The sequence below is a fragment of the Balaenoptera musculus genome, chromosome 15, assembly GCF_009873245.2.
Source record: "Balaenoptera musculus isolate JJ_BM4_2016_0621 chromosome 15, mBalMus1.pri.v3, whole genome shotgun sequence".
Lineage (NCBI taxonomy): Eukaryota > Metazoa > Chordata > Mammalia > Artiodactyla > Balaenopteridae > Balaenoptera > Balaenoptera musculus.
Genome location: NC_045799.1, coordinates 23,721,884 through 23,745,408, shown reverse-complemented (window position 1 = coordinate 23,745,408; position 23,525 = coordinate 23,721,884). Strand labels below are relative to the sequence as shown.

The window sequence follows — 23,525 nt, the reverse complement described above, 5'->3', positions numbered from 1 at the left end:
GTCCACTTGGCCACTAAAAGAGCAGTGAGGCTCATGTGGCCTTTTCCCATGATCTACACTAATCTTGCACACAGATCAAAAATAATTCTGCACCCACCACACATTCTCCCTACTCGTCTGCCAAGGCAAAGGAATCAAAGGAATAAACTTCAAATAACAAGCACAAATACAGCAAATAAAGTAGAAAATGTGACTATACCAAAATTTTCAAAGAACACCTACTGGGCAGCCACCTTTGCCCTCATCCTGCCCTGGTGGAATCTATATATTTAATCTATGTTCTTTAAATGAGACACCTGCCTCTCTATTGCCTGCAGAGTGTCTAAGACAACAGTACTGGACCACCTTCCTTACCATCTCCAGGGCAAGGGCATCAACAAGAACTTGTGCATCTCCAGTGTGCAGTGTGACCAACGGCACAAAAGGTGTTGAGTTAATGAACAAAAGCAGCAGACCAGAGCCCCTGGAAAAGAAACCAACCTACTGCTGATAATGCAAGCCCCCTCACTGGAATAAATTTACCTGGGATACATGGGAGATCTTAAGATGGGTTGATCTTCAGAATTCATTGTTAGGGAAGTTCAGAAATTAAAGACAGAGGATTTCAAAAATAAAGACACTACGTTACAGACACACAATGATTTGCCCACTTGCCACTGTGGATGGGGTACAGGGTGGAGGGGAGAGATTCTAGTTCTGTGGCTGCTTCTAGTGCAGGATTAGTAATTTTACAATATAAAACTGTCACCTAGTTAACCTCCAGTGTTGCCCGTAAGAAAGGTAACTGAGGCAAGCTCTCAAAAACAAAACAAAACTAACCTGCAAACACAACAGGAGGGGTAAAGGTTAGGAGGAATGCAACAAGATTTGAATACCCAAAAGTGAAGAAACAGCTGAAAGAGGCAGCAGAACTAGGAGAGAAATGGCAGGGAATAACTTTTCTAATATTCTAAATCTGTGCTGTCCTAAAGGGTAGCCCCTAACCACATGCAGCTACTGAGCACTTGAAATAACGCTTAGTTCGAATCACAATGTGCTGTAAAATATACACTGAATTTTGAAAACTTAGTACAAAAAAAAATGTAAAATAGCTCAATAATCTTATATTGAGTATAAGCTGAAACTGTAACATTTAAGATCTACTGGGTTAAATAAAATATATATATTTTTTAATTTTTATTGGAGTGTAGTTGCTTTACAATGTTGTATTAAGTGTATTCTTAAATTTCATTTGTTCCTTTTAACCTTTTATAAATGTGGCTACTAGAAAATTTTAAATGACGTCAAGTGATTCTTATTTCTATTGGATAGTGCTGCCTAACAAGATCTCCAAAGATCAGACCTGGGAGAGGAAATCTGCTGCTGCATTGTGAATCTACAGTTGTGCTGTTCAATACAGTAGCCAGTAGCCACACACAGCTATTCAAATTTAATTACCATATTAGTGCACATGAGAACATTTCCATTGGAGAAAATTCTATTGGACAGTGTTGGCCTAGAAGAACAAGAACCAAAAGGTGGACATTTCATACAGAAAAGCTAAAACTCTGTACCAAATTGATCTAAAACCACAAAGGAATGAATTTCAGGTAGACAACTATGCACATACGTGGTTAAATTGATGGGGAAATTCACTTAATTCTGAGTTGTTTATGAACGTATTAGAGCATTTGTTATCTGGCAGCTAGTCAAAAGATTAAAAAGATAAAAGGTTCTATCCCTCTGCTAGGCCAGGACATCCCTAGAACCAACCTTTGCCTTGCCTGCCTACCTGCTCTGTAGACCATTCAGCTCAGTCATACCAGTTAGGCTGCCAGAACCTCAAGCTATGCTGTTATGGGACAACTTTAAGAGCTTTCAGGACAGGCACAACTTTAGATACTGCTACTGTGCTCCCTCACACAATCATTTCATTTCACTAAACTAACAGTATTGTGTCCCCAAGAACGCTGGTTAGAGATCGCACCTTCCCTCAGCTTACACCTAAGGATTCCATTACACTTATTTCTGTCTGACCATTCATCAGCTGGCCAGGAAACCCTTTATCTGGTTCCTGTGGGTCGTAAGTATACCCTGAACATGTATAAGTACAACTGAGCACTTACTTGTATCATTTAGGACTTTAAAGTCTTGAAGAACAGGCTTTTTTTTTTTACTTCCTTTTCCAACACAATGTGTTAAGTGCTAGGTGCACAACACCGCTCAAAACATTTAATTAGCATGGGTTACAGCTATCGCTAAGCTGTATAACCATGTGAAATTCTCTTAAAAGTTTGGAGGCAACAGATGTTTCCAATTCCAACCTGTCAATTCAGTGGTCACAGAAGCAAAGGTAATTAGCATCATCTACTTCAGTAAGAGGTGCATTTGTCTTTCCACCACTTAAGCCAGATTTATAGCCAAGGGATCCTGCTGGGCCCACACCACAGAAAGGAATTATGTATAAAGGACATGAGCTTTCTGTACTGCAACCCAACATGTGGGGAAGTGTGGAACAAAAGAAAAATGAGGAAATTAGCAACAGCACCTGTTAGTACAATTTAAGAGCCCTTAAGTAGCTGTACTTCTTTACCCTTAAGACTTTCCCACTCTTTGAGGACTAACAAGTGATTTGCAGTACAATGTGGTTGTTAAATTTGATGTGTAGCACAAATGCATAAGTGACGAATCTTATTTCACTAATCAAGAGCTGTGAGTGAACTCACACCCACCCCCCACCCCAATTAGGAGGTTAGGGCTACAGAGACAGCATTGAGGGGGCTTCAGTCTAAGTAAAACTCATAGTGCTGGTTACCAGCAGGCTTACTATACAAGCAGGTAAAAGGGGAAAACTGAGAGCATCAAAATAGAGAGGGAATCAAACACCAAGGAGCCGTCTGTTTGAACATAGCATAGCTTGCTATTTTGTAATATTGGGATGTGTTATGCTTATTCAACATCTTTAACTCTGTCCATATTTAATTATGTTCTCTTGCCGGTCATAGCTCTATTTTCCCCAAATAGTCACCTCCTCCTTCTCTCAACATGAAATGGCAGGCCATCAGTTGACTAGGAAAAATGACATGAAACTATTAAGTCACTGAAATCAGAGTCCAGATGTCCGGAACAGCTAGGGTGCCAAATCCAATGCTCTGCTGTGCTATTTAACCACTTCTCTACAGCTGGTGTTTGCTTAGTCTCTGTGACCTAATGGTCAACATTTTTGCTGGGGAGAGGTTCCTGGGACTCTTGACAGAATTCAAGGAATATGGTTAATGAGCACTACTTCCCTGTCCTCAGAGTTTTAGAGTGCTGCCCTCTGTCCCTGGGGCTGGAATGTTTGCATCAGGTGGCTTTTTGCCCCTTCAGTAGTAGAGCAATATGTAGAAAAGCAGTTGCCACCTTAGTTGCTTGTTGCTAGTTATGTTGATCCAGAAAAGGAGCCATACTCTAGGATGCTTGTGAGATCCTCTGGCACAAAATAGCTCAAGGCACCAAGGAATAGCACAGTAAAGAATTAAGATTTACATGAGCAGGCACCAATAAGAGATGAGCTTGCTTATTTGTTGAACAGAAGAGTTTTCCCAGAAAAGTCACTACAGCATCAGAGAACTGTGCCACCACGAGAGTACACTCTTTCCAGAACATTTTACAGTAAGTCAGTGTGATCTAAAGATTTTATGCTAAAAAGACAATACTGATATCAAGCAATTTTTTTAATTAAAAAGGATAGCCATAAGTTTGGATTCTACCATATCCCGTAAAAGCTCTACTTTTGGGGGGTAAGGAGAATGGTGGCGATGCACAAAATTGATAGACTATTACTTGCTGTAAAACAATGGAAAGCAGACAACAATGAATTACAGAAGTTGAGTGATCGCTCCTGAGCAAGAAACGGAGACATATTAGCACACAGTCCACCCCTTTAAGATGGTAAACGCCATTCTGGATATCCTCAGGCAGCCGATTTCACTCTGTGATTTTTCAAATGCTTAGTCAAACTGTCGTAATTTTAAAAACAGATCAGCAACTACCTGGAATTAATTATGTCTAGTCTAAACCTCTCTAAAACAAGTTGGGTATTCAAACTCAAATACAGGCTAAAACTTTCATGATAAAGATAAAAGTTACAAACATTTTTCAAGAGTTTTGGTTACAAGGAACAGCGCACTAATTTCTCTGCAAGTCCAATCCAGATTTTTTTTTTTTTTTTTAAAGAGACTGCGGAGTTTACGGAAACTTTTTATTTGCTAATTTTTTCAGTAGAAGTTGAACCAATGTGGAAGGGACAAAACCAGAGCATCAATGTCGGAAAGCAGCAATATTTTTGATTCCTCTCCCCTCTTTCCCACCTCAAATACCTCACATACTAATGCAAAAACAAATAACAAAAAAGAAAGCTTTAGAGGTATGTGCAACTGACAATGTATTCTGAAAATTTGTTTTCCCATTTCCTAATCAGTTTTTAAAAAACAATTCACAGCCCCCTTTAAAACTCCTTTTGTGAAAAGGAGCATCTGGTTTCCAGTTCTTTCTGAGTCCACATAACAAAGTGACTTGCTAGCAAAACTCCCGTAAGTCTGAAAAGGTGGATACCACAGATCTGACCTAGAGTCAAGATTCCTCCCTGCAGTTCCAGGTATCCTCTTCTTTCCATACTTCAGCATTAGCAGACAAGGATAAGCAACAATTGTTACCTCCAAGATCACCAAAGCCACCTTTCCAAAGGCACAAAATATTTTCAGGAGTTTTTAAAAAACCCCAAAATACCTGATGGTATAGCTCAGTAGAGTACTCGTGTACAGTTAAAGCATTAAAAGCATCAGCCTGTTTTATTTCGTGACAAGTTTATTGAACAGTATTCAAGACTTCATCTATATAAACAAAAATCTCTGCCGAATGAAGCCAAGGCAGTATTTGCTGGCACTGTTGTGGCCATATTGGCAATGAGTTATTTTATTGTGTTTGGTTTCTAAAGTTTGGACTACTACAGAACTGCCAGTAAAACAATTTAAATGTTTGCAAGAGTGGGAAATAATTTTTAAAAGTGACCACTGCCAGAAATTCTTTCCAGAAGATTTGACTAGCAGCAATTTTACATTTTCTTTACTCATTTTTAAAGTGTTCTTCAACTGATGAGTGGATTTATTTTTAAACACTTGACCCACACCTGTACACAATGACGGAATCCAATAAAAGGGACTTTGAGTTTGATTAAGGCTTTCGTGCATCCTTATTTTTATCTAAGGTATTTCCACCCAAAATGTATGTTTGCTTACTTCCATACACAGCCCTAGATTTTCATCCAGTGGGTTAAGACTGACCTAATTACACTGTTACCTCTCTGAAATTCTGAATAAAGTTTCCTAATGGAATTTCCACTATCAATGCTTTGACAACTTGGAGCACAAAGCTAGAAACTACATTTCACTTAACAGTGTTGCATTAAAAAAAAAGCCACTAATAATTATACATCCAAACTACAGTGGAAACACAGAACACACCTCCAAATTTTGCTTACGAACTGTTTCACTAAAGTTCAGGAAAAGTTTACAAGTTTGCTTATTTATAAAATACATTTTGTAGATTTCTCTAACCCTTTAAGCTAAAAAAAAAAAACCAAGCAAACAAAAAAATGGGGGAGGGGGGGAAGGCTTAAACCTAATGGAAAAGTTTCTCTTCTATTAATGTCAGAGTCACCAAAAACAGGCAATAAAATTTACACATAAGATTGAAAATATCATGATAGTGTTTACAAATACACACCACTTTGAGCGAAGCTTTACAAATCCTTCATACCATACAAAGCAAATGAGAAAATAATGTGAATTTTCACCCCAAACCTAGTTCTTACGAGAAAATTTGCAGGTAAGAGAGGTATGAATAGTTGCACAGAACATATTTTCAAGAATTTTTTAAAAAGTCAAACACCAGTGCCCAGAACAAGATGAACAGTATGCTTAGCAGTTAGCACTATGTTAATAAGTCTCAGATACACAAAAATCAAGTACCAGAGGGCAAAGCATTTAATTACATTTCACAACAAGAGAAGCACTGTTGTGATTCAACCAAATATGAAACACAATTCTCTCCAATTTCTACACAAACCACTATTTTCTTAATTTATTTAATTTGATGAACAATGAAATCAAGTTTTCCTTTTCAGCATTAATCTAAAACGTAGAAATAACAAAGTAGTTGCAATAAAGTATATGAAATATTTAATAAGAACGTACGAACACATAACCAAAATAAACTGTGAAAAAAGATAAAAAGACTTTCATCTTCAAACAACCCATTTTTCTAAAATAAAAATAGTCAGCTTTCCAATGGGGAAAATAATCTGCAGTTGAAATAAGACTCCCAAGCAGCGCTGAAGTTTTTTGCACTCTGTCTTTGGAATGAGAAATGATTACTTAACAGAAAACTTAAATTGAACAGCATATACAAACATCATATTGCTTTTTTAGTTGAGGAGGCAATATCTAGTGATCTGTCAAAGCAAATTTGTATTCGTGAATTAGCAAAAGACCCACAACACAGCCATTTCTTCTTTGAAAGTCTAAATAATCCTTTCCCTAAACAAAATATCCTGTACTGTCAATCCTCTAAGATTGTAGTGATGAAAAAGCTTTCCAAATCTTAGCACACAAATGAAACTGTTGCCACTCTTAACTCTAAATTACACGACGCTGTATTTCAGTGTTCCACTGAACTGCAACACCCAAAAGGCACTATTTTTCTTAAATAGAAAATATTTCTTTTAAAAGGCTGACCCCTTTGTAAGTAAATTGATTTGTAGGAAATGTTGGGGATGTTCCAAACCAAGACAGAGGCCCATGTAAAAGACAAAATTTGTTTTTCATGATTATCTCACCAATCTCCCATTCCATGTTTATAATATAATGTGACACGTCTTTAGAGCATTTTAACTAAGAAGAAAAGTAACCATAAGTAGAGCCTTCTGTGGCAGTGAGCAGGACGTTGTAAGGCAAATGTTTTCGTGACAAGGACACTCACCAACCAGAACCCACGTGGTCCTCCTGCCTTAGTCCTGAATGCCAGAGTATGAAAGGGCAAGGAGCCTCAATTCTCTCCCCTCTGGCAGCTGCACTTGTACTCTGTATAAGGAATTTTTGTAACCAGGCTCCTGATCAAACAACTAGACCAAAAAGCCTCCAATTAACAGGATTAAATATATATCGATCTATGGACCAGCTTATGGATCTTTTATTCTGTTAACACTACTGCTAACAAAGCTAACAATTTCAACTACAATTTTAAAGACCTGTATATAATAATGCTTTCTTATGAATGGACCCTTTTTGTTTAGTTACAGGTCAAAATTTCACATAAATTTGGGACAGAAGGAAATTGCCAGAACATTAGTACATCTTGGGCAAGACTTCAAATCAGGCATCTTAAACAATGACCATTAAAAGTGGTTTCTGGTTTTCGATGCCATCCAAACAACATGAACAATTTTTAAACTGACTAAACTAAAACTTGGCGGTCAAACCAAAAAGGCTCTGGTAGGTAGAGGACTCCATATTTTATTTTTGTGGCAAACGTCTTATTCCACACAGTTTTAAGTGTGACTGACATCAGAAATCAAAGTTCAAGGTTATAGCACAAACCAAGTGTGGAGTTTTATATTAGAAAAACATCAACAAAACAATTCTGCTCATTTACAAATGAGTCAATTAGGCAAATAAAGCAGCAACTTCAAAAGGACTGTCTATACAGCAAGAACCCTCAAGAAGCAATAAAGGTACATACAGTGAATCTGTATACAGAGATTTTATTCAATTTTAAAAGAAAATGAGGACTTTAGACAAAGCTTTGACCCTATAACAAAGCAAATCTGTCCAGCTTTAAACCAAATTCCAAGAGTAGCCAGCTTCTATTTTTCAGCAGCTGGCAAGAGCACCCTCAATGAGCTCTATTGACATTTCTATTTTCTTCATTCCATATGGTATAAAACAAAACCAATCTAGACTCCTGGATAAGCTTTACGTGGTCATTTGAGTTTTACAAATGGTTTCTCTAATAGTATGCCAAAATCATTTTTGTGTTCTCTCCGGACAGCTTTACTGTAACATACAGCAATGTTTATCCTGGTAGTGAGTCTTCTGTAAACAGTCAACCAATGCTCTATGTTATGGAAACCAATCTATATGCAATTGAAACAATCCACAGGCTCTAACCTGGAAACACTAGGAAAACAATCTGAATGCATTAATCACAGCACTATGAAGACTATATCTATCCTATGAAGAATTGATGTGAACAGCTACCCTAATACGAGTTTTACTTTCCTAGAGCCAATAGGTCTGTCATTTAAGTCAATGACAGCAGCTGTGGCTTCATCCCGAGATTCGAAAGCCACCATAGCTTCACCTGTGGGCATACCTTTTTCATTGTATTTTAAACACACTGAGCCTGGGATCACTTGATAGCCATAAAAGAAATCTAAAATCTCATCAATAGACACAGTGAAGGGCATGTTCTGTACTTTAATTACTGTTGGTCCTGGTTTTCCAGAACTAGATCCAAAGCCAGGAGGACCACCAACATGGACTGGGCCTGGGCCAGGGCCAGGGCCAGGGCCAGGGCCAAAGGCTGGAGGTCCACTCAAATGCCCAGGGGCACTTCCAAGGCCAGGAGGGCCGCTTCCAAAGCCAGGGGGGCCACCTAAGCTACCAGGGCCATTTCCAAAATTCTGAGGGCCCCCTCCAAATCCTGGTCCACTTAAATTATTTGGTCCACCTCCAAAACCTGGAACATCCAGTCCTAGACCAGGCAAACCACTATTTCCAACTGAAGGCATTCCAGGCCTAGCATCACCAAAGGCCCCTCCTAATCCTGGAGGAGGGAGTGGTGGTCCAAAGGCATTTGACCCACCAAAATTACCAGGAAAGTTAAATGGAGGCCCATTGTTGGCCTCCTTAGATCCTACAGTCAAGAAGGCATGCTCTTCACCTCCTGCACTAGGCATTCCTGCACTGGGTATTCCCACACCGGGCATTCCGGCACCAGGCATTCCTGCAGCAGGTATTCCTGCATTGGGCATTCCTGCATTGTGCATTCCCGCATTGTGCATTCCCGCATTGTGCATTCCCGCATTGGGCAATCCCGCACTGGGCATTCCCACACTGGGAATTCCTGGAACTGCGGGATTACCTGGCACAGGCATCTTTAACCCCTTTTTTCCTTGGGCAGGAGGATTTTTCTCAATCTCTCTCATATCTTCTAGAGTAACTACATGAACAAAAGCTTCTCTCCCATTAAGTTTTTTACGGTGTAAGCGTTCAGACTTACGTGCATCATCTTCATTTTTAAACTGAACCAATGCCTGTCCTAGACCTTGCCCATTGTTATCAACAAGAACATGTACAGCATTTTCATCCACTGGGATTCCTTCTAGGAATTGGAGAACATCCATCTTGGTAATGCTGAAGGGAATATTTGTTATATGCGCACAGACTTTGGCAGAGGTGACATCCCCCTCCGGATTTAACATCATTTCCCTCTGGTCATAGCTGAAGTTCTGCAATCTTTTTCGAATCATATCTATCTTCTCTAGCATACCTTTCTTGGTAATTGGATGAACTTGAATAAAGCGATTGCCCATGTATTGTTTATGACGACACAGAGCAGCCTTATAGTCAGCCTCATTCCTGAACTCTACGAAGCCTTCACCTGTTGCTTTCCCATTGGGTCCATAAGCAATATAAATACTATCTTCCACAATATCCAACTTTTTAAAAAAATCAATGACATGTTTGTTTTCTGCTTCAAAGGGTAGCCCTTTCAAGTAAACACAAAAACCAGCCTCGTGTGGTGATCTTGACCTTGACCTTTTCTGCCCACTGGGCGATTTTGACCTGGGAAGTGCCTGAGGAGGGGGATGGGTTTGTCCAGAAGGTCCTATACTTTGCTTAAAAGTGATATGGCCTCCAGCAGCTACCCACTGTCTCTCTGTGGCAGGACTAACTTCCACATACCGTTGAATCATCAGCATTCTGTTTCGCTTCAAAGCTTCAAATGTATCTTGAGGGGAGAGAAACTTAACCAATCCATTCCCATTATTTCGACCTACATGATCTTTCAACAAATGCACTGCATCAACACGGAGCCCATGGAAAAAATCTCTGACATCATTTTCCATTGCAGAAAAGGGCATTCCATGCACACTGACATACAGATCATCAGGGTTGATGGGAAGTGGTTTCACACTGCTTTGAGAGTTCATCTGGATAGGGTTAACAGGATTCAATGGACCCAGAAACACAGGGTTCAGGTTATTGTTCAGATTCATAGGTGCTCCAGAGCCATTCATTCCAGCAGGTAGAGGTGCCACAGGAGGCGGGTTCAAGGGTGGCATGCCTGACATGGGTGGCAGTGGGGTCATGGGTGGCACAGAAGGGACTGGGGGTATTGGGGGCACAGGAGGCACAGGAGGCAACGTAGGTACCGGGGGAGGAACTGGTATTGGAGGAATGGACGGCATTGGTGGCAAAGATGGCATCGCTGGGATTGGAGGAATTGGTGGAGGTGGGACTGTGTTCATTGGAGAGGCTGTGCTCGGAATGGTTGAGCTAAACGTTGGGCTCCCAAAGGAGGCCCCCATATTTGGAGGAGCCGTTCCTATGCTGGCTGTGGAAAATGTCTGTACGTTTTTGTTGCTTTCATGAACAGAAGTGGCGGCAGTAACTACACTGGGTGAGGGATTATTAAAGTTGGGTACTGTCGTAGGCAAGTTTACCCTGCCACTCATTCCTGAACTAGGTGGAGGTCCTGATCTACTAGCATTTGCTGGTGGTATATCTAAGTTGGCAGTTTCAAAACGCCTACGACTCAGTTCAATCATATTCTGCATTTCCGTTTTACTACTCAACAATAGTGTTACTTTTGACCCTTTAATTGTACCACCAGTGCGCATCATACCAAGCCTTGCATCTTCATCAGTGGCAAAAACGATGAAAGCCTCACCCAGTTCACCCCCTACAATATGCACGCCCCCATCAGGGATGGTCAATCCAGAGAAGAAGTGGCGAATGTCCATGGTCCCCGCCACAATTGGGAGACCTTGCAAACGGATGACCACAGCCATGCTGCGCTGAAACCACACACACCTGCAGATGAGAAAAGGCAACGGCCAGGTCAGACTCCTGTTTATCACACCAAGTTTTCAGCTACAAGAATGACCATCTACCGTATTAGGCCCTCAAGTATTCCCTCAAACTATCACAAGCAATGTCATTTTTAAAATTTGGATATTCTAAAAACTGAATGTTATATGCCATTTACAATGTAAAACCCAATTTCAACATCCAAAAGGCATTAATTCTGAAAACACTTAGAAGTTCAGCCCCAAGACTCAAAAATTTCAGGAAAAAAACCACCATAGGACAAGAAAATCACCAATTATATCATCATTCAGACCACTAATTATTCAATAAGATTTAAAAGAAATGTGTAAGTCAAATCAGGAAACAAAGTTTAACAATCTACAGGGGAAAAGATACAAAGGATGAATCAAAGTTAATATTTAAAACTGGCTCAGCATCTTCCTTATAAACTTTTGACAACTTTGTAGAATTATTGGTATCATTTTATATGGCTTAATCTCAAAACAACAGAAACAAAGCGGGAATAATGAATTTCAAATAATACTTAACACTAAAGCAGATTCAAGTCTCAAATGAGAACTGATTTCATATTTCATCCTAGGATGAAACCACTTTATTTATTAAAGAAATAGCTTTATTTATTAAAGAAAATGACATATGGAATTACGTATTACATATAAGGTTAATACGTACTAAGTATCCAGAAGAAATACTGAGTAAGACAGCCAAAATATTAGTTACCTGTAGCATCACTCCAAAAAGTAGAACCTGGTTACAGTGCCATTCACCATGGCTATTTTAATTAAAACCCAGGTCCAAGGACTCATTCTCAAGCCCTCCATTTAATAAAAAGTCTTGTTTATCCCACAGGGGAGGGCTGATAATGAAAAAGACGGATTTTTTATTTTTGAACTAGTGTACGAACTTTATTCAGTGGTTGTGACTCAACATAACTCCTGTGGAATTTCTGGGTACTCACTAATCTCTGTAGATAATGTCCACTTTGATATAATCAAAAAAGAAAAGTTTCTCCCAGACTTAAATAAAATTTCAGTATTTCAATTCATATGGTTTCTAAGAGTAAATGGAAGGGCAGCCATGTATAAAGTAATCCAAAACAAACTCCTGCGACTGAAAAAAATATTAATTTGAAATTTATATGGTCAACAACAAAGGGTGTTTTCCAAGCCATTTTTAAAATCAACTTTTAAATATAAACCTATATTAAACTGGCTCTGTGATCTTAGGAAAATTATAAATTATCTGAGCTTTGGTTTCATCACTTCTCAAATGAGAACACTAGAAGAGCAAAGTTTCCTGCTCCAAGCGCTAAGAATTCTATAACTCCATGAAAGCAGTTTTTCAATGTCAAATATTACATGAATACTAATTTAAGGCAACAAAATCTGCAATTATATCTCAATATTACAATTGCTGCACACAAAAGAGAAATATACTGTTTGGCTTTTACACTTTTCTCACACACACATACACAAAAACAAAAGCCACCTTCAAACTTAATCCAGAAAGATGGACTGGCAAACAGAAAACGAGACCATATAAAACATTAGAAATTTGGGAAGGGGCAGGGGGAAGCTTTTCATTTTTGGTCTGCAAGCGTCAACAAGAAAAATTAATACTAAAAACGTCACACCAACAGACTCTTTTGCCCTTATTTACTATTTAGCAGTCTTTAAGAAGTTCATCAAGAAGGTTCCGATTCATTAAATCAAATTCTCACTCCTTACTAACTCTAGAATATTGGCTGTACGCAAAGATGAGATAGCATTCCGTTCAACTTCAAAAATCACTTAATCGCTAATTGGGGGAAACATCATGGGTAATCTAGATCCCCAAAACTTGAGAGAGAGAGAGAGAGAGAGATGTTAGTTTGCATTAGGACAATAAAATGGAAATTTGATATGGTCCCAAGAATTAAGCACAGGGCTAAAGTGACATACACAATTAAGTCTTCAAACCATCTGCAGCTGAGGGAAGGGATTTAGTGAAAGTCTGTACAAGGTACATGTGAAAATATGATATTGAAAGTCTGCCCAGATTACCATCTAGAAAAGGGCTGAGTAAACCAAAGCAGTGCACAAGATTTATTCATAAAGTCATCTAAACAGGAAAAGTTTTTAGGTTCTCAAAAAACTGAAGTAAGATCTGCTATTCTGCTACAAAGTACCTGTTTGACAGATGAGTCATTTCAACCTATCTTGCTTGAGCCTATCTTAGTTATTTAACAAGAAGTTAGATTCCAATCACTAAGGTTCCACCTAAAGTCAATTTGTACTCTAAAACATGACCCATTTTCTATACCTATTCCACAAAGGAATATTAAAAAACCGTACCAATAACAAGCACCCATATTTGTAGTTAGTCTAGAATGCTACTGAGGAAAAAAAACAGCTACTTACTGCCTAATAATCAGGAACTCAGCAGGAGAAATGCATCCATAGAAAACTGACTCCCAAAGGAAGCAACAACTGTTCAAGACACCCAGTCCACCCCTCTCCCATCCCTCAAATAAGCTTATTACAAACAAAAAACCACAATTTAGTTATTACACATATTTTCATGTTATTTAATAAGCTATCTCAATTTATTTTGTATAAAAATAAACCCTCTATTCAAAATCTCTTACCTGATAAAACAAGAGATGTATTTTCTTAACAAGAAGTAGAGGCCAAGTCAATCCTGTGGGCAACCAATTAAAACCAACTTTTAGACTGCAATAGAGAATAAATGGAGGCAAAAATCAATGCAGGAAACACAAAACACGCACAGGCCACACTGAACTGTATATTAAAGGGCGAGTCTGAAACCACCGGAGTACATCATTACAATGTATTAGGAAAAAAAAAAAAAAAGACATGTACCAAAATCCCACACGTTTATTATTTGGTATTGCTTTCAAATTGCTTTCTCTCAAAGCATTATATATTTACATACATCAATAATGTGTCACAAATTAGCCCAAGAAAGAATCAATCGAAAACTAAAACAGTCATAAAGATCAGCTTCACAGCTGGTAATTGCTTTCATCACTTGATGATTAAACCAGTCCAGAAAATTCCATAACACAAGTCCAACGGCGACCTATTTCCTCAGGTTCCCACCAAATTTTTAATGAAAAAGCACAAGTTCAATAGCAACAGTTCCTGGACAAATTAAGTCATCAATCAAGGGTATTCATGGAAATTACTGCAATTACTCTTTCAACATATTTTCCTTTGCAACAAAATAGCAATTGAACAACAAAAAAAACATAAGTGAAGTGAAAGGTCTGGCCTATAAGGACTAATTCCTGGTTAAAACCACAAGAGTTCAATATATTAAGGAAGAGTGCTTTTTCTTCTAACACCAAAATGGTTCCAAGAAACTTGTTAAAAAAAAAAAAAAAGTCCGGCATATTAAGAGTCCTTCCAAAGTAAAAACAGGTCACTCATCTTTCACTGGAATTTCTCCCAAACTAGTGAAGTTATGAACAATTCACAAGCAATTTATATGACCAAATGATTAGACAACTATATTCAAAAGAGTAGAAGAAAACTGTCACTGTTAGGTACAAGATTACCCATAGACGCCTACTTCGAATGATGATGCTTATTTTTAACTATCTTTCAAGATCAAGATACCACCATTGAGCTTAATATTCATCACCAGAAAGACATATTCAAACGTTTTACCATTACTCCAAACTTCTTCTGAAGAACAAGCTAAACATCACCTAGACAACCACTCAAATTACTAAAGAACAGGGAGATTGTTTTGCCACAAAAAGCTATGCTGTATGTCATAAGCAACACCTTCAGAAGCCCAGAGCATTGTGTTAAATCTTTTAAATGTTGTACAATCGATCCTAATTAAATCTAGAATTTTAAGTCTTCATTTAAAAACAAGCCACATCTAGTAGTTTATCTAACGGGTCACAAAGGGAAACGTAAAACAGAAAAAAGCTTGCTTTACATAAAGTTTACACTCAACAAGGAAGAGCACGAATTATTGCAATATTTTTTTTTCTAAATGTACAAGTTTGACTCTATGAGCCTCAGAATCAGGGTAATTTTTTAGTTAAGCACTTGTGATGACTCCTACTGAAGATTCCAATTCAAAAGGTCTGGTGTGGGGCCAGGACACATGGCCTGAAGGTAAGGGAAACAGGTTCCTCAGTCCCTTTCCTTCCAGATCCAAGAAGGTACCATATGTCCACTGGAGAGGAACAAGTTCGGGGTCAGCCAGTTAAGCCCAAAGAGAACATTCTAGGTCTACTCCCAAAAATGTTTACAGGGTTGCCAGAAATTACTAAACAAGGAGAAAAGCTGAAAGGCCCAGCTGAATTCAGCAAATCCCTAGTTCAACTCATTCAATTTAAAGTACAAAATCAATCTAGTCATAAATTTGTTAATCTTTTCTATTTCAGCACAAGGGAAGCTACATCTCACCCCATGCCAAAGGAAAGTACACAGAAAGCTCAGGCTAGCAGCCAGAACTTCACAACTCTTGGTGTTATAGCTCTTCCTTCCAATAGAAATTGAGAACTCAAATACTTTTGTTTTCAACACCTCACTTTGAAAGGGGCACAATAATTAAAATAGAAGTATCACTATTTTCCAGGAACCTACTTATTCCTGCGTTCTAAATGTCAGCCAGCAACTGAATGTAGGATACCAGTCACTCCAGTCACTCCAGTGACCTTTAAAAATTCACTCCAGTCACCTTTAAACTTTGGTGAATTTTAGAAAGATAAGACTGAAACAATTCTAAGCAACAAAACACCTAAAATACATGTTTTACCTATTCAGAGAGCATAATGGAAAGAGAAAATGGGCTTGATTTGCCATTAAATCCATTGATGTATTTCAGAAGATCTAAGACAAGAAGCTTTAGTATACTTTTGCACTTTATCTTGAGAATTAAGCCACAGTGGCTTTCTTACAAATTCCAGATATATGCACAATTACAAATATCTACTACAAAAGTTTAGCATATTATTATGACAAGACAGATTTTCTTAAATACTAGCCATTCCAAAAACTTGGAATTTCAGGATAAAATGTCTGACAACAATCCTCTTTACCAGGAAGCCAAGGCAAAAATCAGAACTTGACCATTTCCACTCTTCATTTGGTAATAAACATCCAAAAGTGAATTTTAACTTTGTTCAATAGTTAAGTCTTTGATCAACAAGAACCAGGGTACAACAGACCTAAGTTCTTCAGATTCAAAAGAAACAAAAATCACCCTTCAAATGTTCACCACAGAGATGAGCAACAGAGAACCAATCATACTGGGCACAATGCTACAAGCAGCATAATCACATTATGGTATGCATTATGGAAAAAAACACAGCTTCATCAACTTGATTTTGTCCCCATCCCCAAATGGATCACATTTCAGGTTCTGGGACCATTCTTAATAAAACAATTCTTCTGACACTGAGGGAGATGTAAACCTTTGATAGCATGTTACTCAACTTTCCCATTAACCTCCAGTCAGTACTCAAAGGCAGCAGATCAAAAGACATTTCTAAATAAGATATTTATTCTCTTGCCAAAAACACTACAATATTAAGATATTTTTCAATCCCCCCAAATGCCAACAAAAATGTTCATTATCTTACTTGCTTTAAACTTCAAAGAAACAATATTTCTTCTAACCTAGCCAACCACATTCACCCTCACTACTGGTTTTAAGGCTTTAAACTTAATGAACTAAACTCTATGCAAACCAAAATGTATATGTGTGGTGGTAGTAAAATCTGATAAAACTAAAGATTGAGTGATTTTTCTTAGTTGCCCTGAAACACTTAACAATATTCACTTATTCACAAATATTTATCAAGCACTTATGGGCCAGGCAGAAGATTACAGAAATGGATGACAGTCCCTGCATTTTAGGGAGGGATATCTAAAAACATCTTTTGTGCAACGCTTACTGACAGAAGTTCTTCCTACCTCATCTACAGAAGAAAATATTCAACTGAAATGATGGAGTGACTATCTACAAAATGGAATAAAAACAGTATGAACGTTGTCAATGGATTTCAGCACCTGGAACACACTGGCCCACAAAATCAAGTTTCACATCTACAAATTGTACCAACAACCCCCAAACTCATGCAAAAATCAAGTCATTTGGTATGTCAAAGAAAGTGAAAGAAGCCTGAAGTTTTCTGGTATTAGCGCATAACAGTATGTTCCAAGTAACTACCACGATGGTTTCTAAAGCTTCACATTTTTCACCTAACAGATATGAACATAAGAAAAATTGAAATTATGCATCACAATCCATAAAATAATCAATATATAATCAAGCATATAAATGATATAAAAATGCATTCCCTGCATCATTATTTTTCCAGTAATAATACTAAGCACATCCTCAACTTTTATATAAACACGCCAAACATTTTTCTTCAAATATTAATTACCATAAATTTTTTTAACCACCTGTAACAGTTCTTCCCAATTGTTTTAATATTCTTGGAAAATGCCTGAGCACAATTTCCTTCCACTAAATCCAGAATCCTCCACGCTACCAAAACTACCAAATTTCAAAAACAAATACAACCAGTCTTGTATTATATTTCTGTAATTAAAAAACAAAATCCAACAGGAACGGCCTATACGTGCAGACTTCTAGGATTTTTTTTTTCAACTGCAAAGGCTCTAAAACGCATTAACAATGTAAACTAGATAACAAACTCCAAGGCAATTCATGTTGCTAGTACTGCATTTTACAAAAATTATATCATTTACAACCATTCAAGCAAGAAGCTCTAAGAAATACTCGTCACAAGTCTCTCCTTCAACAAAACCTTCAGTTGCAATCATTTTTGTTAGTAGCTTATATTGACTGGCATCACCCTAGTCTTGAATAATATAAAATGGTTCCTGCCAACTATCCCAATTTACATTAGGTCATCTCTGGGAATCCGGAGTCAAGGAGGGTTTTAGGGTCCAGAAACCTCTCTTACGGAGCCTGCTATTTTCAGTATACAACTCTCGGCAGGTTCACGGCTGAATAACCTAGAGTAACCCTCACCGGAGCTCAAATTTTTCACTATAAAGCACACATTGGAAGCACACATACAGTCCATGCACTTACAATCTACCAGCTAAGCCTCCTGCACTAGTGATCATCCCCGTCATTAACCTGCAGATTCTCAAAGCCCCTCGCACCCACTTCACGTGGCCGCAAACTACCACCTCCAGCCTTCAAAAGGGAAACTCAGTTCACTCTCCATCAAAATCACCCAGCCTCCACGTCCCATTGGACCTCCTCCTTCTTCGATGCTGGAGGCTCTCTCCCAAAGGACGCGTAAAGGTGATGCTCTTAGCAGCCCCCTCCCTACTCGGGGACCAAGAGGCCCGGAGGCGGACTCACCCCACGCTACCAGGGCCGACTTCTCAAATTAACAACACCCCGGAGGGTAAGCCCCGCCCCAACGCTGGGCTTTGGAAGCTTTTCACTGCAACCGCCTCCACCTTCAGGCCAAGAAGGCGGCCAATTCCGACTTCCTTCCTACACTCACGGGAGAGCACCGACTACAGCTCCCTCCCCCCAGGTGTGTCCAGATTGTAGTCCCCTTTTTCTGGTAGGCCACCGGGGCCTCCTTTCCACTTCCGGTGGAGGGAGTGTCCTCACTACGATTATCTCCTCACTTCGGGACACAGTTATAACCTCTGCCCCACGTGGGGGCATAGAGAATCTTGCTCATTCGGGATGTAGTGTGTTTTCACTGCAGTTCCCGTTCGTTCGCAGGCCGCTGGGCCACCCAGTTCTGGCCTCCTCCCTCTCAGACCACGGGGGCGTCCTCGCTACGGCCTCGTCCCCTCTTCCGTAGGCAGGCTCCTCCTCTCTTGTGTCCTACTTGCAACCTCTCCGGACCGAGAGGCACAAGCGGCGCCCCAGGCCCCCCGCAGCCATGCCCCGACCCTTCAGCGTAGGGCGCTCGCTGCGGCGGGCTCCGAGGCCTCCGAAGGCCCCGCCCCGGGCCATCAAGGGGCGGCTCGAGCCCCGCACAGCCCCGCCCGTTCCGGGGCTGCGGGAGTCTTACCGGGGAGAGCTGCGCGGCACCCGAACCCAGACCCGAGTTACCCCCCGCGCGAGTGCCTCCACCCCGCGGTCGGTAGCCCCAGCCCGAACGGCTTCCCGGAGCCCAGAGCAGCCACCACCTCTTTCGCCGCTTCACAAGATGGCCGCCAGCCCGCTCAGCAGCTCCGCGTTCCAGAAAGGGCGGGATGGAATGGTTGACGTCACGGGGCGGGGTGGGGCGGTGCAAGCGCGCGGAGGTTCTCGGGTAGCTCCCGGAAGTTGCCCGTGTTGGTGGCAGAGGAGCTCGGCGACTTTTGCTTGGTAGCTCCGCCTTAAGGGAGTGAAGCTGCTGTTGGGATCCGAACAGTATCTGGCGCTGGGCTCCGTGCAATTGCTTCACTTCTTCGAGCCTCTGCGAAAGGAGGGAAATACTGCTTACCTCGCAGAATTGTATTGAGGATTAAATGGACTACAAAATGGTGCCTAGTTCTACTGATGATGCCCTGACAGAAGAACCAAAATCTGATTCTTTTTTTCCCATTAAAAAATTTCAATCCAGGACTTCCCTGGTGGGGTATTGGTTAAGAATCCGCCCGCCAATTCAGGGGACACGGGTTCGATCCCTGGTCCGGGAAGATCCCACATGCTGAGGAACAACTAAGCCTGTGTGCCACAACTACTTTGTACCCTCACTTCTGGCTCAGTAAATTCCTTTTTTTTTTTTTTTTTTTGCCACACCACGGCATGCAGGGTCTTAGTTCCCCCACCAGGGATCGAACCCCTGCACCCTGCAGTGGAAGCGCGGAGTCCTAACCACTGGACTGCCAGGGAAGTCCCTGGCTCAGTAAATTCTTTTACTGCCCGCGTTGCCATCCCCATCGCCACACTCCGCGGCATTTTGGTGGCGGGTAGGGTGCTCTCTCTGCCCTTTCCGATCCATCTTCCACCACGTAGCGATCAGCCTACTGACTCCAGGCAACTGAAGTTCCCCCGCCGGGGCTACTCCTCGGCGGGAGGTGAAGGCCTGCGGGACGGGACTCCGACTCGCTGTCGACCTAAGGGGTACGTTCTGGAAACGGTCTTTTCGCCTCTTCAACACTGCCTATGGTCTGAGGTCCCTGGAGACCGGGGATTAAAGCGTCCTGGCCGAAGCAACTCTTCCGAAGACCTAAAACCCGATCCCATACTGAGCGACCATTCCTGCCCGATGGGGTGGCAGTGTCCTTTGGCCCTAGCCTTGGGACTCCTCACTTCCAACGGCTGGCGCAGTCGGCGGCGGCAGCTTGTTGGGGCGAATCCAGGCACGCTGTGAGATCCCCTTTCTCTTTCCATCCTCCCTTGACGACCGTCCATCCTGATCCGCCAACATCTCCAGGTACTTCAAACGAGTCGCCACAAAACCAGTGAGTTTCCCCCTCTGGGTTGGCCCGAGACCCGCTTCCCTTCCTGGTCTTGGGGTGATCGGCCGGGCATCAGGAGGCCTCTGTCAGACAGAGCGCGCCTCAAGAGGTCCTCTATTCGGGGGACGCCCCAGTCTAGAGCGCAACCTCAGGTCCCTCGCGGACAGGGCAGAGGCCTGTTTCCCTCTAGGGATGCCTTTTGTTGTTTGTTTGGTTTTGTTTTGTTAATATTTATTTATTTATTTATTTGGTTGTGCCGGGTCTTAGTTGCAGCAGGCAGGCTCCTTAGTTGCGGCTCGCTGGCTCCTTAGTTGTAGCACGTGGGCTCCTTAGTTGCTGCTGGAACCTGGGTCCCCGGCACTGGGAGCACGGAGTCTTATCCACTGCCCTACCGGGAAGTCTCTAGAGATGCCTTTTCGGTAGACGCTGTGCCTGGTTAAGGTCCAATATGGGTCTAACACCCTCTATTCTTGCTGACTCACCTTTGGGATGTATTCTTAAAAACTGGACTTGGAAGTTCCCTGGCAGTCCAGTGGTTAGGACTTCGCACTTTCACTGCTGTGGCCCCAGGTTCAATCCCTGGTCTGGGAACAAAGATCCCAAAGCCTCCCACAAGCCGCACAGTGTGGCCAAAAAAAAAAAAAAAAAATGGACTAAATTTGATTTCCAAACTCTCTCCAACATTTGGTTCCGGATCAGGAGGTCTGGCCTCTCAGCAGGTCCCTAAACTATAACACCATCCTGCAGCTTGATCTCTTTTGTCAAAACTTGGGAAGGACTCTGAGGTCCCCTACATTCAGGCCTTCATGGCCCTGTCACAAAACCCCAAATTACAACAAACCTGTCGCATATGCCTCTCCAAATTCTGCCCTCCAAGCCTGACACCGATATTCTCCAACATCCCTCCTTTAATCTCCCACGCACTCCTCTTAACCCGCTCCCCCTCCTACCGCTCCTCCTCCCTATCCCGACACCCTCTCACCTTCCCACCCCAGTTCAGGTGCCTCATATCTGAACACCCTCAACCCCCTGAAAATCTTTTGCCTCTCCATGAGGTGGCCAATGGAGAAAAGGGCACTATTCAAGTTCACGTCCCCTTGCCTATGTCTGACTTGTCACAAATCAAAACTAAATTGGGATCTTTTAGTCAGGACCCCACCAATTTTATTCGGGAATTCAGAGGAACTCACGGTGGCTTTCGATCTGACCTGACAGGACATCTATGTCGTCTTGACCACCTGTTGTACCCTAGAGGAAAAGTCCCATATTTGGTCCCTAGGGTGGGCTTGGGCAGATGAAGCACATGCCTGCACCCCTGACAATGCCCATCTACCTGGGGCTGTCCCTGACACAGAACCAAATTGGACATATCAGGCCACCGACACAGGGCCTACATGAGGACGAGGCCGCTGATTACATGATTACCTGCCTAATTGAGGGGATGAAAAAGGCTGTCATCAAGCCAGTAACTTACAACAAACTTCATGAAATAACCCAGGACTTCTCTGAAAACCCTACCTTATTTCAAGCCCGCTTAGCCGAAACTATGCATAAATACACAAACCTAAACCCTAAGAGTCCAGAGGGACTAGCTATTCTGGCTGTTCACCTTACCAGCCAAGCTTCACCTGATATCAGACACAACTCCAAAAACTTGAACAGGGACCCCAAATTCCCTTTGCTGTCCTATTAGATACGGCCTTCAAGGTCTTTAATAACCGGGAGGACGCCTCGAGAGCCCAGAGGGCTGAACGGGAAGATGAAAGAGGTAAACAAATGGCAGGCCCAATATATGGCAACCGCAATTGTTAGCTTTCTATCCATTTCGGGCACCCTCATGGCTTGTCCCAGCCAACCAAAGGGGACAGCCGCCCTGGCCCATTCCTGCTTCCACTGCAGCCAACCAGGGCTCTTCAGTTGGGAATGTTCCAAGCCTCCAGGGCCTTGTCTCAAATTCAAGCAACGTGGCCACTGGAAACGGGACTGTCCCTCTCTCCCTCAAGGGGGAGGGCCATCCCCCACTCAAAGGCCCCATGCGCCACAGGGAGGACCCCAAGCCCCCAGAGCCCCTTCCCAGGGACAAATGCCCTTGACGCCCAAGGGTGACCAGAAGAGACCATAAAAGAAGCCCAGTTTCTCTCCCCCAGCAGACCCCCACTTGGTCTCGCCTGCTGCTCCCTTGCAGTGTATTCAATAAATCTCGCTTTCTACCCTCACTTTTTTTTTTTTAATAAATTTATTTATTTTATTTATTTATTTTTGACTGCATTGGGTCTTTTGTTGCGGCGCACAGGCTTTCTCTAGTTGCGGTGAGCAGGGGCGACTCGTCGTTGCGGTGCACGGCCTTCTCATCGCGGTGGCTTCTCTCGTTGCAGAGCACTGGCTCTAGGCACGCGGGCTTCAGTAGTTGTGGCTTGTGGGCTCTAGAGCGCAGGCTCAGTAGTTGTGGCACACGGGCTTAGTTGCTCCGCGGCATGTGGGATCTTCCCGGACAAGGGCTTGAACCTGTATCCCCTGCATTAACAGGCGGGTTCTTAACCACTGCGCCAGCAGGGAAGTCCTACCCTCGCTTCTGACCCAGTAAATTCTTTTATCACCCGCGTTGCCAGCACCATCGCCGCACTCCACGGCAATAATGCCATCAGCAGCAACATGGATGGACCTAGAGATTATCATACTAAGCAAAGTAAGTCAGAAAGAGAAAGACAAATACCATATGATATTACTTATATGTGGAATCTAAAATATGACACAAATGAACATATCTACGAAACAGAAACAGACTTACAGACATAGAGAACAGACTTGTGGTTGCCAAGGGTGGGGGGGCGAGGACTGGGAGTTTGGGATTAGCAGATGCAAACTAGTATGTATAGGATGGATAAACAACAAGGTCCTACTGTATAGCACAGGGAACTATATTCAATAGCCTGTGATAAACCATAATGGAAAAGAATATGAGAAAGAG

The 23,525-nt window shown here is 41.7% G+C and overlaps 1 protein-coding gene across 16 annotated transcripts in view; it reads right to left on the bottom strand.

Annotated features, from left to right (window-relative positions):
• LOC118881032 (copine-1) overlaps positions 1-19,362 on the bottom strand; it is a 37,323-nt gene extending 17,961 nt beyond the window's left edge. For 2 of the 16 annotated variants that reach the window (XM_036825340.1, XM_036825348.1), the window contains exons 1-2: positions 19,180-19,334; positions 13,762-13,846 (exon numbers count right to left, since the gene is read on the bottom strand). Coding sequence is in view for 7 of the 16 variants with exons in the window: in XM_036825332.1 (XP_036681227.1) it covers positions 8,273-11,095 (2,823 nt within the window). In the remaining 9 variants the exon portion in view is untranslated. Of the gene's footprint in view, positions 1-6,287; positions 11,118-13,761; positions 13,847-18,506; positions 19,151-19,179 lie in introns of those variants that run through there. The other 14 variants (XM_036825341.1, XM_036825349.1, XM_036825338.1 and 11 more) reach the window with 12 other exon arrangements.
• Positions 19,363-23,525: the final 4,163 nt, after the last annotated feature.